We start from the raw sequence: 14,118 nt of genomic DNA on the forward strand, positions 1-14,118 counted from the left end.
ATTCCTTCCCACCAGCAACTGGTACCTCTTCTTAACACTGCCTTCCTTGCCACAGCCCTAGCCTCTTCTCTGTAACTGACCACTGAACACAGAAGTTGGTTACAGAGAACATATTGGGCCTCATCTTAGATCCACAACTGTAAAACACTAAATATTTTTAAAGGTATGTAAGGGGCAATGAATGCAAGACTGGCAAGGAGGAGACAAAGATGATAGGAGCAAGGAGTGGGATATTCATGGAGGGCTAACTGGGTGATTTGCACCTTCATCTCCTGTAGCACCAAGTAAAATGAGACCCTGACCCTAATTTGGGCCTCTAACATACATGGCTGAAATGTAAATATTAATGATAATGAAGCTATTCTTTTCAGCTTGCACACATGCTGTTTTCTACAACTGGCAGTATGGGAAATAGTCTGTTCCACTTGCTGCATCCTCAGGAAGATTGTTTTTATTTAGTGTAATGGAAGCTGGTGTCAGCTGGAGCCAGAGGTTTGATTTTCCACCTTAGTATAAGTGTTTGGGAGGTGAGCACTGGGACTGGTGCATTGGTCCGAGAGCCCATCGCTGCTGATGGAGACTCTCAGAAAAAAACAGAATCCAGCTGAAAGGTAAACGATTTAAGTTGTAGTTGTGCCCATTTGATATCTAATGGAAGTCACAGAGCAAATGTAGTTTAGACAATTGCTAGGATGTTGCATTTAGGAGACTTGCAATTAAAATGCATTCTCCAGTTAGAGAACAGACAAACATTGCTTATCAATATGTTTACTGGAGTAATGGAATGAAAGCTTGGAAAGGAATTTGCTGTGTGGTATTTCTGGTAGATGTAAGTTTGAGGAAGTCTGTGAGTATTTTCAAGGTGCTGACTGCTGTAGGTTGGGACAGGAGGGACTTTCAAGTTCCGTAACACTGATACCATTAATCTGAAGTGGACAAATCCAAGTCATGTGCCTTGAAAGGCAGTCAGTTACCTGCTGAATTCCTGGGTTTTGTCAGTGTTTTCACAGTCCAACAAATTCTGTGCTGAACGTAAAGTCCATCCTTGCCCAATCCATGTCTTTCAGCTGCAACTAAGTGGAAATGCAGAAACATGAAGATACGCTGCTGTGGTAGTGTTTCCTTACTGGCAGTAAGGCAGGGCACAGCAACAGGGTATATGAAAGGTTTTCCAGCAAGATGAAGGGTAAGGTTCTGGACTATTTTGCTTTAATCTCTGCCACCTGCTCTGAGGCTCCAGTATCTTTGATATCTGTGAAGGCTCCATTTTGTTCAGTTCAGTTTAATCACTGCATTTAAATGTGTGTGCAAAAAAAAAAAAAAAAGAAAAAGAAAAAAACCAACCATCTGCATGAAACCAAATTTGATATTCTCTCCCTCTTTTAATGTGACCCCATGAATTTCTTGCATTGTTGTATCCCATGTACTAAGGGTCCCATGCAGAGCGCAGACAATAGAGCAGTGAGAAGACAGATGCTCTGCTAATGGGAAACCAAGGAGAAGAGAGTCTGTGAGGGATTACAGGCAGCCTGGGGTTGGAATACATTATTAGCATAGCACCCAATTCAGAAATTAGTTTTCCGAATTAAATGCCTACAGCATTTTGGCAAAAGCTCCTGATCATACCTCTCAAAAGCCCTTGAAGCATAAAAGGGTAAGAATCTCAATTCTAGGCTTAACATTCACATTCGGTGACTTTGCAGTGCTGTTACAGTTTTTACAGCTTCATACCATTGGCAGTAACTGCCACACCTACTGAAATGTAACCCACTTGATCTGTTTGCACAAACCTTTAGCAGGTTTTGAACATCCCCATCAAAGAAGAAAATGGGTCTGAATGAGATTCCAGGGTCTGTTTCCAGGAGGAGGGTTTTGTTTTATTGAGTACGTGACAGCAGGGAAGTGCATCAGTCTCTCCCTGGGCTTGGTTAGGTATGTGAAGGAGAAGCAGTGACATGTCCCTCCCAAGCTCTGATGTTGCCTAAGGTAGAAACTTGGGATCCCGAAGCCTCTGTCGGGAATGCTTTGTTTTGTTTGGTTTTGCTTCTGAAAATCCCGATGAGAGTATTGAACTTTAAAAGGCCCTGGCTACACATCCAACGTTAGTTGGAGGGTTCAGGGCAGACAGGAGAAATGTTTTCCTACCGTACTTGGTGGGATTAACCTCCATGCATAATTGTCCATTATATGTCCAAAATTCATTGTTAAATTCTTGCATATTAGACAGAACCATTCATAAACCCTAAGATTTTCATAGAAGGACACTGTCAGTCCTAAGTATTTGAGACAGAAGTGGACTTGTTCTTCTCTTTGTGCCTGTTAGATAATCAAAGTATAGTGGACAGCGAACAAAAGAAAAGTTCAGCCAGCTAAGTCTTCTACTTTATTTTCACTCTTCCGTTCTGGCATACGTTAATCATATCTCAAGGTTTTCTAGAGTCTTATTTTAGTATAAATATCACTGGGGAGTTGGATTATGAAGGTCTTGATTCTTGCGCATAAACTGAGATTTTGTTATCCTGAGTGAGAATTCAAGGACAAGGTAAATATGGGAGAAGGCATCTGGGACCAAATCAAGGAATTGGGAAAAATATTTTACCAGCTCCTTAGCATTTACTTGTTTTCTTTGCATTTTGGTAATTAGTATCTTACTTCTAATCCACAGATGGGACAGTAAAGAATAAGGCTTCATTTTGAGCTTTGAATTTCACAGCAATTATTTCATAACAAATTCTTCAAATATTTTTGTATATACTTAATGAGCATCTATAACAAATATTTGAGAACGTTCAAAAATACACTTACTTGTCCTGGGTTCATACTGTCTGTATCCTTTTGAATGCATTTATCTAGTTTGAGGCTGGTCTGTACTTATTATCTTCAGAAAAAAAATACATCTGAGAACTTTACAAACTAAGCCTCATTCAGTCTGCATTTAGAATGAAACTGTATGTATAAACTACTTTGTGTACAAGAAACGTAGCTAGGATGGGCTTTCTCAGCTAGGATCTTGCATGTCGATCCATTAATTATTTCACTGTCTTGTCTCAATCTGCTTTTCACGTCTCCAGATTATGAGGAAGGGTGGCATACCCAAAATTTCTTTTCCCACCTCCAGCTACGGAGTAATGTCAGTAATGACAAAGAGTACAAGTCTGTACAACCAAACCCCTCTTCTCATGGAGTTGAATCGTTTGTAAGCTCTGAGGGACCAGTGCTGCTTCCACCAGCCACACTGGGAACCCGTCATCAGGGAGGCTCCTTGGTGTGCTGACAGATGATAATGAAGCCATTCTCCCTTGTCTGCTGTCCGGTGCAAGTAACAGTCTCTGTCTTGTACGCACGAGGCTTGTGAAGCTTAGTAATTAGTAAGATTAGTAATCAACTGTTTCAAAGGCAGAGGTTGACAATTTTAATTAATATTTTAAGCTCTGCTTCTAAAATTGTAAACTTAGCACAACAGCCACGTCTGAATTCTCAAAGAGAAGAGAACAAACTGCAGAGGTGAAGTTGACTGACAGGTGAGAGACAAAAAATGTAGAGATGATGACATATTGTTTACCTCTAAACAGCACTGCCATCAGATGGAAAAATGGTGCTGCTGATTTCCCTGCCTGTTACTATTTTCCAGTCCAAAGAGAGGTAAAGCACAAGCAAAGCCTAATCTACCAGCTGTCAGTAAAGCAGGTTTCTGATTTGTCTGAGATCAGTGCTGCGATCAGGAAGAAAGAATAGTGTAGCGACAAAGGGGCAGTTTCCCAAGCCTGTGAAATATTTTATCACTGATATCAGACTTATTACCATGTTATGAAGTCGTCTTAATAGAGTAATGTAGTTCTGAATGTGGCAAATAACAATTCTCTTGTTAAAAACAAATCAGGGTTTTAATATAATAGGGTAAGTCGTGTAAAGAGTGATTTTGTGTCAGCAAAACCTTTCTTTCTGACAAACAGTGTAATTTATGACAGTCTAGTTAGCACTAAGTGACATTAATGTGACCATTAAGCCATTCTCTTCCTGGGAAATAACGTTCTTTCTTAATCAATAGCTGGGTAAATGCTCCTTTGCATTCCTTATCAAACGACAGCCAGATGGTACCGGTAAATTCATTCCAGCAGGATTTTAGAATTAGCTGGGTTTGAATTATTGTTAATCCTCTGCTGTCTGTGCTGCCAGGACCTACCCACCTGTTTCCAGTAACCCTTCAGTTCGCAACCTTAGGAAATAGTCTAGCCAGATGGTTACTGAGATACAGTGCAGCCAAGAAGCATCCCGAGCAGCCAAGGCCTTTTCTACCTCAGTTAGAAGAAAAAAGCAAGCATTTTGATACAAAGGCTGCTACTTGAAAGTGGGGAGGTGAACTCAGCTGTTTCGTCCAGACTTGCACATCAGTTTCACTGCACAATTCAGAGCATTATCTTGCAGAAATAGCCACCTCTGTATGTGTTCCTCAGCACTACAGTCTCTTTTGCACAAGTTTCAAAGTTGAAGATTGCATAAGCTATATTCCTTAGTGTGGAGCTGTGTCAGCTGCCACAGCATCATTTGGTGACTTTTCAGGCCCACCAAAGTGTCTGCAAGACCTTTTTCTTCATAATCACTTTGTTGCATAACAGTAATAATTTTGCCTCCAACCTCTTGATCTGAAATAACATGTAATCCCCTCACGCTAATATAAAGGAAAACATATGGCAGCAGATCTATTGTGTAGTTTGCTGTCATATACAGCACAGGATAGAAAACAGCATGATGTTCATCTATTTCTGCAGCTAAAAGAGTGGCTACTAATAACCCTGTTATTTCTGTTATTTCAACAGTATTCGGGTTTCCAGCAAACAGCAGATAAGTGCTTTGTTTGTGGACACCTCATAATGGAAATGGTAAGAGACCTAAACTGTTTTATATCTTTTCTGATGTATTTTGGATAGTGGTCTGTTAGACAACATGCTTATTCGCTAGTCAGAATATCACTGTGTCTCCACTATTGTAAAGGCAGCGTTTCAAATTGAGGCAGTGTTGTAACCTGAAGTATATTCTTGCTTACTTGGTCTGAAGTTGGGCTTCTCTTCTACCTGAGATCATGGGATGCCATTTTTCTTCCACATGCCAGTTAAAAAAAGAAATAACAAAGGGAGAATATAGGCCACAGCTTTGTATGAGCATGGTAAAGGAAAACGGGTTGTGCTCTGTAAGACAAGAGCTCTTTCAGTGGGGTGGAGGTCTGGGCTAGAAAAGAGAGAAACACTAACAATAGTCTTGAGGTTTGTTGCCAGCTCCATGAGTTGCTTCTTGCTTTATTTACCTTCTGCCACTTGCTCTACATCTGTTAAAATCTGTTATTTGCTACTGTGATTTGCAGGGAGACAGTGGTCAGTTACTTTTATAAGAAAACAAGGAGCTGTGGTTTGAGCCAGATACTGCTGGCATCCTTCTCTAGGTGAAAGCAGGATAAATTTCATCTGTTCTTTCTAAGCAGAATTCCCAAGTAAAATGGCTTGCACACTGAAGAAGTGCAGATCACATGTATGTCAATGTTTTTCTCTTGCTCTAAAGTGTACATGAACGTTTATCAGTGCACATAATAGAAGTAGCGATTGCACTGCAAACACAAAGGTGCAGTAGGAGCTGGAACACAGACTTCACTAATGAGAATTCTGGCACATATCCTGGCACCACTGGTTGGACAAGGATATTGTTCGTTTTAGCCCAAGAGCAAACTTCTAGAGTTGTGTCATGCTGGGAGGGGGAGGGGTATCACAACTTGCATGCTTTGAACTGGCCTTTAATTGCAGGATGCCAGGCAAGAGTCTAATATCTTGTTGGTGGAGCTCAGTGGCCGGAAGCTTGGCAAGTCTGCCATTCTCCCATCAGCAAGTGTACTCCAAAAAAAAGAGGAACCTGCTTTGGGAGCTCCAGGAATTAAGCAGTCTTATTTGGCTAATTGCTTTGTGTTCCTCCTTAGGAGTGCACAGGCAGCAAACATGTCTGCACAGTCACATTACTGGTGTGCAACTGAGGAACAGTGCTGCAGCCCCACAGGGTTGGGTGCAGCCTGAAGCTTTCAAGGGCTGAAAGTGCAGTTGTTCTGTGCAAAGGATGGCTGCACAACCACACCAGGCTTGTGCTTGTTATGTAGCTGTTTGGATAGCAATGCATGCCTAAACACAAGTTGCATCTGGGTAGGAGCAGTCTTGCAAATCAAAGTGTCTGATACCAGTCGCTGAACAGAAAGCTGTGCTCCATGTCTTAGTTCCTGTTGAACTTTACCTGTAGAAACAGCTGCAAGGCCACATCAGCTTTGTCAGTGGAGATTCTCCCTGTACAGTCTATTAGTAGCTGAGTGCTGCTGCTAGCAGAAACGTTTTGAAATTACCTCCCAAAGATTGTGGTTACACCTGAAACGTGTACAATTGGTGCTATAATCTCTTGAGAGTTCCTGAAGATGGAACCTTGTCTAGTCCTTCCCAGAACCTAGTCCATGAACTCGGTGTGCTATCTTTGATGGCCCTGTGCCACGCCACCTCCACTAAGTGGAAGGGATTTTATAACAGTATTGAGAAAACTGCATAATAAAGGCTTTCTGTGAAGCTTCTAAAATAACGGAATCACAGCATTAGAAGGGACCTCAAGAGATCACTGAGTCCAAAGCCCCTGCTAAAGCAGGTACCCTACAATAGGCCACACAGGCAGATGTCCAGACAGGTCTCGAATATCTCCATAGGAACAGGCAGTAGGGAAGGTCAGCATGGCAGAAGCATGGGCAGTTTTGATTACTCATTGATACAGATATTAGCAAAAACTGATGGGCCCCTATAACTGAGTAATAACTGGTCAGTAAGTGTGGTGGAACAGGAGTTTTATTATTTTACTGTGTAGGTGTGAGCAATGGCTACTTTAGACTCCTTCTGTCACGGTCTGATGCATTTTGTGAATTAACTCTGTATCCTACTCACTTGTATTTGACTGCAACAGATTTTCCAAGTAGTCTGTGAAGCTGTTCTTAGTTTCTGTTGGGCAGTATTAGCCATGCAGAGCTAATACTGATGGACTTAATCTGATTTTCACAGATCTCTGTCATTATTGGGAGCCTGATAGAAACCCACAGAAATCAGGAACTTCGTTATTTTAAAAGGCCCCTTGCTGACAGAACTCCAGATTGGTAAATTCATCCCAAAGCATGTGCTTCTGTCATTTTTAAAAGTCAGACACAGCAGTGTATGAGGAAGGATTTCATGTAATTGTGCACCCATTTACTTTGCTCTTTGCCTCTTAAGATCTTACAGGCCCTTGGAAAGTCATACCACCCTGGCTGCTTCCGCTGCGTGGTATGTAATGAGTGTTTGGATGGAGTCCCCTTCACTGTAGATGTGGAGAACAATATTTACTGTGTCAAAGACTACCATACGTAAGTAAACAAATCTATTGCATGCTTAGAAGATTCATACTGGTTAAGTTACTGGTACAGCTGTGAGTCTTGCAGTAGATGAAGAGTTATTCCTATTTGTTCAGCTGTCCCTTAGTGCTCTTCTCACACACTGCATTGTAAAGTGTTTTGAAGTTATCCTAAAACTCACTTGGTGGGTCTTGTGGGGAATTCGGGGGCTAAGTGAGGTTGAAAATGAGTTTGTATTAGAGGATGTATTTCTCTGCTGGCTGCTTCTCTACTTCTTCCAGGACTTCATTACTAATTAGACGTGGCTAATTCTGCAAGTGGTGGTAGGTTCTGCTAGTGTCCAGATGCTAGTGGTGCATGATACTTGGGAATGTAAGTTACATCGAGTTAGATGGGACAGTAGACACAGAATTAGCAGCCAGTGTTAGAATGATCTGACCTTCACCGGATGAAGTTTTACTGTTTAAGTGATTGCTTTTGGACTCTTTTCTACTCTTGCTCAAAGGAAATGTAAATGCTCTCTTTGCTCCAGCCAGCTAGTAACTCAGCTCGTGGATCAAGAGAAAATCACTTTAAATTCATTTGTATTGGTCTGACTGTATTGTGGGGATGGAGTGATGTTGGCCCAGTGACTACCATATAATGCAGCTGCAGGTAAAACCAGCTGAGGTATTTGGTTTGCACAGATCCTAGCTGAGATCAGTCCTTCTCCCATTTAGCATGCGAGCTGGTGACCAGCCAGGTCAGGAGCTACTTTGCACAATTTGAATAAAGAAAGGTGAGAGAAAGGGCACGTATAGGAAGAGGGGTGGATTGATAATACTTAGAGGTCAAGAAGAGCTAAGCAATAAAGCTGGGGTAGATACACCTTTCTAAGTCTCCTTTTCCCTGAATATTGTAAAAACAAACAAGCAAACAAAAAAAAAACCCAAAACAACATAGAGATATCTTCAAAGCCAGGTTTACATTTTACTAAAAGAAGGCATGGTAAGAATAGTTCTCCTGGTTCTACTTTTTGAAGAAACTTCAAATGTAACTTGAAAATTTCTTCTTGCTCCCCAGGGTTTTTGCACCAAAATGCGCTTCCTGTAACCAGCCGATTCTACCAGCACAGGTACATGTTAATGTGCACAGACTCGTTACAACAAACAGCTGTTGGCATAAGAACACTTTCCAAGAACTTTTCCTCCTTCTTCCACAACGTATGTCAGATATTAAATTAAATACAGTTCAGCAGTAATGTCACTCCCAAACATTCCCAGAGGTTGTAATAGTCATAGTGCTTATGTAGCATATTACTTTGTATCATTAGGGTGCTTTCCAGGTCTTAATTGTGCTGTTATAAATCTCGTTTAATTGAAAGCCCTAACTGGGGCTCCAAGAACAATCCAAGAAGTAAAGCTCTGTTTATTTTTAGAATTTCCCATTAGCTCAAGTAGCAATTTTCCTTGTCCGCTATGTTTGCTTTTCTGATGTGCATCTGTTATGATGCCCAAGCTTGAAAAGACAGCTGAGGGGTTACCCTGACCCTCAGAAGCCACACAGCCTGTTGTCGTGGAAGGTCACTATAATGAAGTGGTTAAAGGGTGGAAAAGGAGGTAGAAAAGTTGCCTAAAAGGAAAGCCAGATGAATGACTGCTGCTTGCAACCTCAGACCATTGTGATGGTATTGTTAGCACAGTAAGACTCTGGAAAAGACAAACCCTTTCTGCCTGCCCACAATGATGTTCCATTAAACTCCAGCAGCTGCAGGACCCTCCGAGTTCCCACTGCTCATGTCACTGGCCAGCCTGATCACAAGGAAGGCCCTTCGCGCCTTGTTTCTCCTCTCATCAGGCACATGTAGCCAGAGCATGCCTCCTGTAAGCTGCTGTGCCCTAGTAAAGTCTGTGGCTGGAGCTTCTCAGTGTGCCCACCTTTACCATGCCACATTATCCTACGTTTGTGCTAAATTAAAAACCTTATGAAAGCTGGGCCAGAATCTCGTGCCCTGCTGATGGTGGTATAAGTGAAGTTTCCATAGAGCTTTTCTAGTTTCTTGCCTTACAAAATGATTTAGAAATTAATAAAAGAAGGTAAAAAAGCAGTCCTACTGCTGACTCATCTGATGGTTAGCAGGATAGACTCCACGTTCTTTCCCACGGAAGTTTCATAGGTTAGTTCAAATCCAGCAGTGCAGGTGCTAACCTGCCCGTGGCTTCTCTCAGACATAGTCTACGTCATATCTGATGCTCTAACCACGCCTGGAACTGGAAACAGTGTGGGTCAGCAAATTTAATGAGCTCCGTCTTCAGAGGCATGGAAGTGGCTCAGGGAAAGGTTCCTGTAACCTGTGAGGTTACAGGAAGGGTATGGGCAGCTTGGCAGAGCCTGGGGCTCTGCCAGGTATTACACAGCTCCACTGCATCCATCATCGCAGTGGGGCTTTGGCCTGTGTGCATAATTACATGCTAGACAGCTATGTAAAGGACCGTAGGGCACATACACTGCCATGTGCACATGCAGAGTAGCTGTGCACCAGCTAGTTTGAGGGGAATGAGTCTGCTAGGAATAGTGACCTAGTCATTATCTCATAGTGTTTGGCTTATAGTTTGTTCAACTTCTGGGTGCCCTTGGAAAATTATTTTATTTCAAGAGAAAAACTCTCTTTTGAACATCATTTTGAACATTGACATTTTAGCTATGCTTCCCAAATTACCTTTACGGCCTATTTCAGACATCCACAGGACTGCTTAACAGGAAAACTGGTACTGCAGTGCAGTGCGTGGAGGGGAAGACCCTCAGCAGTTACAGAGTTCTGTTCTACGAAAGGAGAAGGGATATCTCACACAGAAGCGCCTTTCCAGAGCTGTATGTTGGGCAACATACTGAAAGAAGATTGAGAAAACACCACTTAAAAGCCCACTCTTACCTTTTCTGTGCTTCTCCAACAGGGATCTGAAGAAACCATCAGAGTAGTGTCAATGGACAAAGATTACCATGTGGAATGTTATCACTGTGAGGTGAGTGTCACAGAGGAGCTGGGCTGAGGCACTGGAAAAGGATCGCTTATACCAAACATTCTCCTCTCAGTAGATGCATGATTTGCAACCCAGGGTGCGTTTGCTGACTCCTGCATGCCTGGGCAGGTAGGGCTTTGCACCGTGGCTTCTGAAAGGAATTGGAGGAATGAGTGCTAGCTGCTATTTCCAGTAGTACCAAATAAGGTTCCTTTTTTTTTTTTTTTTTTTTCCAGTATATTAATTTAAAAGGCTGAGCTTCATTGTGGTGGAATTTTCTCTGTACTTGTAGATGGGGAGAGAACATAGAGGAAGGTCTGGGTCTCTTTTTCCTGATCTTTTTGGATACAGTTCGTGTGGCTGTGATATGAGGAGGTTTGAATTTGCTTATGCAGGCAAAGACCTTCATCCTGTGCTGGAAAGCTCTTCCAGGGGATTTGTGTATTTCCATGCTGGATGAACACTTGTTTACTACATAAGAGAGGACAGTATCGATGACAGTATTTTTGTGCAGAACATTTAAACATTTATTGGAGCAGATCAAGATCTGGGACTGGTGCTTTTGCTTCACAGGGAGGAGAGCTCAGTTGAGTGTTATCTGTGCAGCCCAGGAATACAAGGAAGGAGACAAACTCTTTAATTTGAGATCAACCTTTCGTGCAATCCAGCTCAAAAATGGTTTTATGGAGAGGTTTCCAAGTGAGGGAGAAGGATAGCAAAATTTGGGGCATCCTGAAATGTATGTTTCAGGACCTACATCTGAGCCTATGCGCCTAGCCAGCTCCTTCCAACAGAGGTAGCTGATACTCAAGATAAATTGGCATAGGACATTTCAGCATGTGGAGAGCTGTATTTCCCTCCCTTCTTCCCTCAACTATTGCTTTGTGCAGGCTTCACTTAAGATGACAGCTCCCTCCCCTTCTTTCTCAGCCTATTGACATTATATTAGAATGTCCCAATGGGGGTTTGTTTTCTGTTCTGTTTCATTATTCATTTCCCCATTCTCTTTTCAGTTTGAGGCAAATTAAGCTGCTTCCACATCTGCTGAGAACGGCAGAGAACATTTATGTACAGTAATCAGAGGTTAGCCATGTGTTGGCAGGGGTAGGTTACTGCCTAATAGCTCCAAATTAGGCTCTCAAACTGTACACACTGGGTCACTGCTGTCTCCAGCTATGCTAGTTCAGTCAGTACCAGTATTCTGAGGTATGCATACAGACACTTTGCAAATGTCCAGTTTGTATGAAATGTCATTTAAGTTGTCAACCACCATTTGTTCATCATGCAAAGTCAGTAGTCAAGCTTGGAAACTTTTCTACTTTCCTGTGTCATCTTTTCCTGGTGTGACAGCTTAACAGCTGCAGCGAAACCTCAATAGATTCTCAATCTGAAACTGAAATCCACTGAAGAAATGGACTTCCTTATTACAGAAAAAGGAATACGGTTTTAGAGAGTTTTTGTTTGATTTGCATCGACATTGAAAAGATGGAAAGAGGAAAAAGAATTGGGCTAGAATTGGGCTAGAATTACTATAGCTAGTCCTAGTAGATTTTAGTGATGTCATTTTGTTTAATGCAGGATAGACAGGACCTGTCTACCATAAACTCTTGATGTTGCTGTCTTTTGTGACGCGAGAGGGAGCTTGCAGGGTTAATCAGTGTTGATATAAGATGACCTACCTGAGTCTCTCATAAAACTGGGATGTATATTTTTCTTCTAGGATTGTGGCTTGCAGCTCAACGATGAGGAAGGCCATCGTTGTTACCCATTAGAGGGCCACTTGCTCTGTCACAGCTGTCATATCAGGCGCCTCAATATTAAGTTGCCATCGCATCCCCCGCCAAGCTATCCAATGCACGTCACGGAACTCTGAAAGACATTTCCATTGCCAGTAAGCCGTTTAAAAGAGAAGACAAATTTAAAAGTGACTTTCCTGTTCCTTTAAAGATGATGTTCCAGTAATAACCTTCTAAACCATCTATTTATTTTTTAAATCAGAGGTAAGGGGTTCTTTCTAATCTTGTATATATGCGTTCTTTTATTTAGACGTTTTCACTGAGGCACCGTCTACTTGAACAAATAATGCGCCATCAAGTCATAACTGTAAGTGGCAGCATTTTTAAAAACAGTGGTACAAAGGGCTGTTCTGCACTCCTTGCTCACGTTTCTTCAGTGGAGGTTTTGGCCAAGTAAGGAGTACAGAATAAATTTCCAAAATTTAGCACCTTTATCACATTGCAGCAGGCATGGTAAGATAAATGCCAGCATTTTCACTAGTTTCCTTGAAATCTGGTCTTAGAGAATACAAGTCTCACATTTTAAAAACCGTACGTTCCCAGAATTAGTGAATAGGAAGCAAACGAGTGTCTTCAGCAATGACAGCTTTCAGCATGGGTTAGATAATGGCATTCTGTGAAGACATATCAGGACAACTTTTCAACCTGCGTGTTCCACAGTGATCTAAGGACTAACTTTGTTAAAGAAGAATGTCAAGGGTCTCATAAAAAACACGTTACAGAAGAATATATCCAAAAGAACAGTGCATGCAGGGTTGTAAAATTGAAGGAAGGTACTGAGCTCTGTAATTGCTTGTTATGTACAAGTGTAGCCGTAGCTTCAAAATGCATTCACATGACATTGATGATTTGGCACTTAGTAAGCAATTCATCTTTAAATTTTTTTGTTTGTTTAATAGAGTTAGCAGCCCTTTTCTATGCAAAGGTAAACCTTACACTGCCCGTTTTATGCAGGCTACTATTTGTTCATTTGTTACCAACTGCTTTAAGATTGTATGTTGAGACATTATTAAAATGGAGGGGCTGCGGTTTTTGTATTATCTTTTCAGCTTTGTGTTCTTTTCTAGATGTACTTTTCAACAGATTATGGTGGTTATCTTCAATGGAAAAACACAACACAGTTTAGCAGAAATAATAACTTAGACTCAGACAATTGAAACACTGATGTTTTATAACAAGTATTAGATGTACATAGAATGTACACTTTCATGTTTTGCATAAGCTGTTACAGTAACCTCAGAGCTCTGGGGAAATGTATGTCTTCCATATAGGAAGTTCGATGAATCTTTTTTTATGGTTTTTCTACCATGTGTTGATGATTTACATGCAAATCACACATCTGTATGTTTAAAAAATTCCTTGCATTCTCATGAGAATTTATCCAGCCTTCCTGAATTTATATTTTAAATAAATCCATCATTGCTGTCTTTGTATCCAAAATTACAATAAAATAAAACTCTTCTGCTCCAGAGGAAGTGGAAATACCAGACCAGATTCTCGGCATGTGTAAATTGGGACACTTCAGTACGAGTTCTCAGCATGTCAAGAATCTGACTGGCCCGTTCAGAAGTGATCACGTTAAATTCAGCATGCAGACTGATCGACTTATTTGGTAACACCACTGCAGTTTAGTTTCTTATGCTCCACTGATTTTTTGAAAGCCATTTGTGGTGCTCTTGAAAAAAGTACAAAGGGCATCCAATGGACCCTAATTCCAAAGTGGAATAATTAACTCCCTTAACAGAATTTTTTGACAGTCTGGAATTTCCTTGGGGAGGTGGGGAAGAGCAGGGAGGCAGGAAAGATTCTTGTGCACTATTTTTTTTTTATGTTAGTAAGGAACAAAAGCTATGTTTTCTGAACTTCTACCAAACTTCCTCTGGCCTAGATGAACCTGTTCTACTGAATGCTCTTTGGCAAGTCAGATACT

At 41.4% G+C, this 14,118-nt stretch overlaps 1 protein-coding gene across 1 annotated transcript in view; it reads left to right on the forward strand.

The window, feature by feature from the left end:
• WTIP (WT1 interacting protein) overlaps nt 1-12,265 on the forward strand; it is a gene marked incomplete at both ends in the record, with an annotated part of 71,105 nt that extends 58,840 nt beyond the window's left edge. The window contains 5 exons of the mRNA XM_079541493.1: nt 4,818-4,880; nt 7,275-7,405; nt 8,456-8,507; nt 10,327-10,395; nt 12,113-12,265. Coding sequence (XP_079397619.1) covers nt 4,818-4,880; nt 7,275-7,405; nt 8,456-8,507; nt 10,327-10,395; nt 12,113-12,265 — 468 coding nt within the window. The remainder of the gene's footprint in view (nt 1-4,817; nt 4,881-7,274; nt 7,406-8,455; nt 8,508-10,326; nt 10,396-12,112) is intronic.
• Between the last annotated feature and the right edge of the window lie 1,853 nt (nt 12,266-14,118).

Source organism: Tetrao urogallus (genome assembly GCF_951394365.1).
Source record: "Tetrao urogallus genome assembly, chromosome: 12".
Taxonomy (NCBI): Eukaryota; Metazoa; Chordata; class Aves; order Galliformes; family Phasianidae; genus Tetrao; species Tetrao urogallus.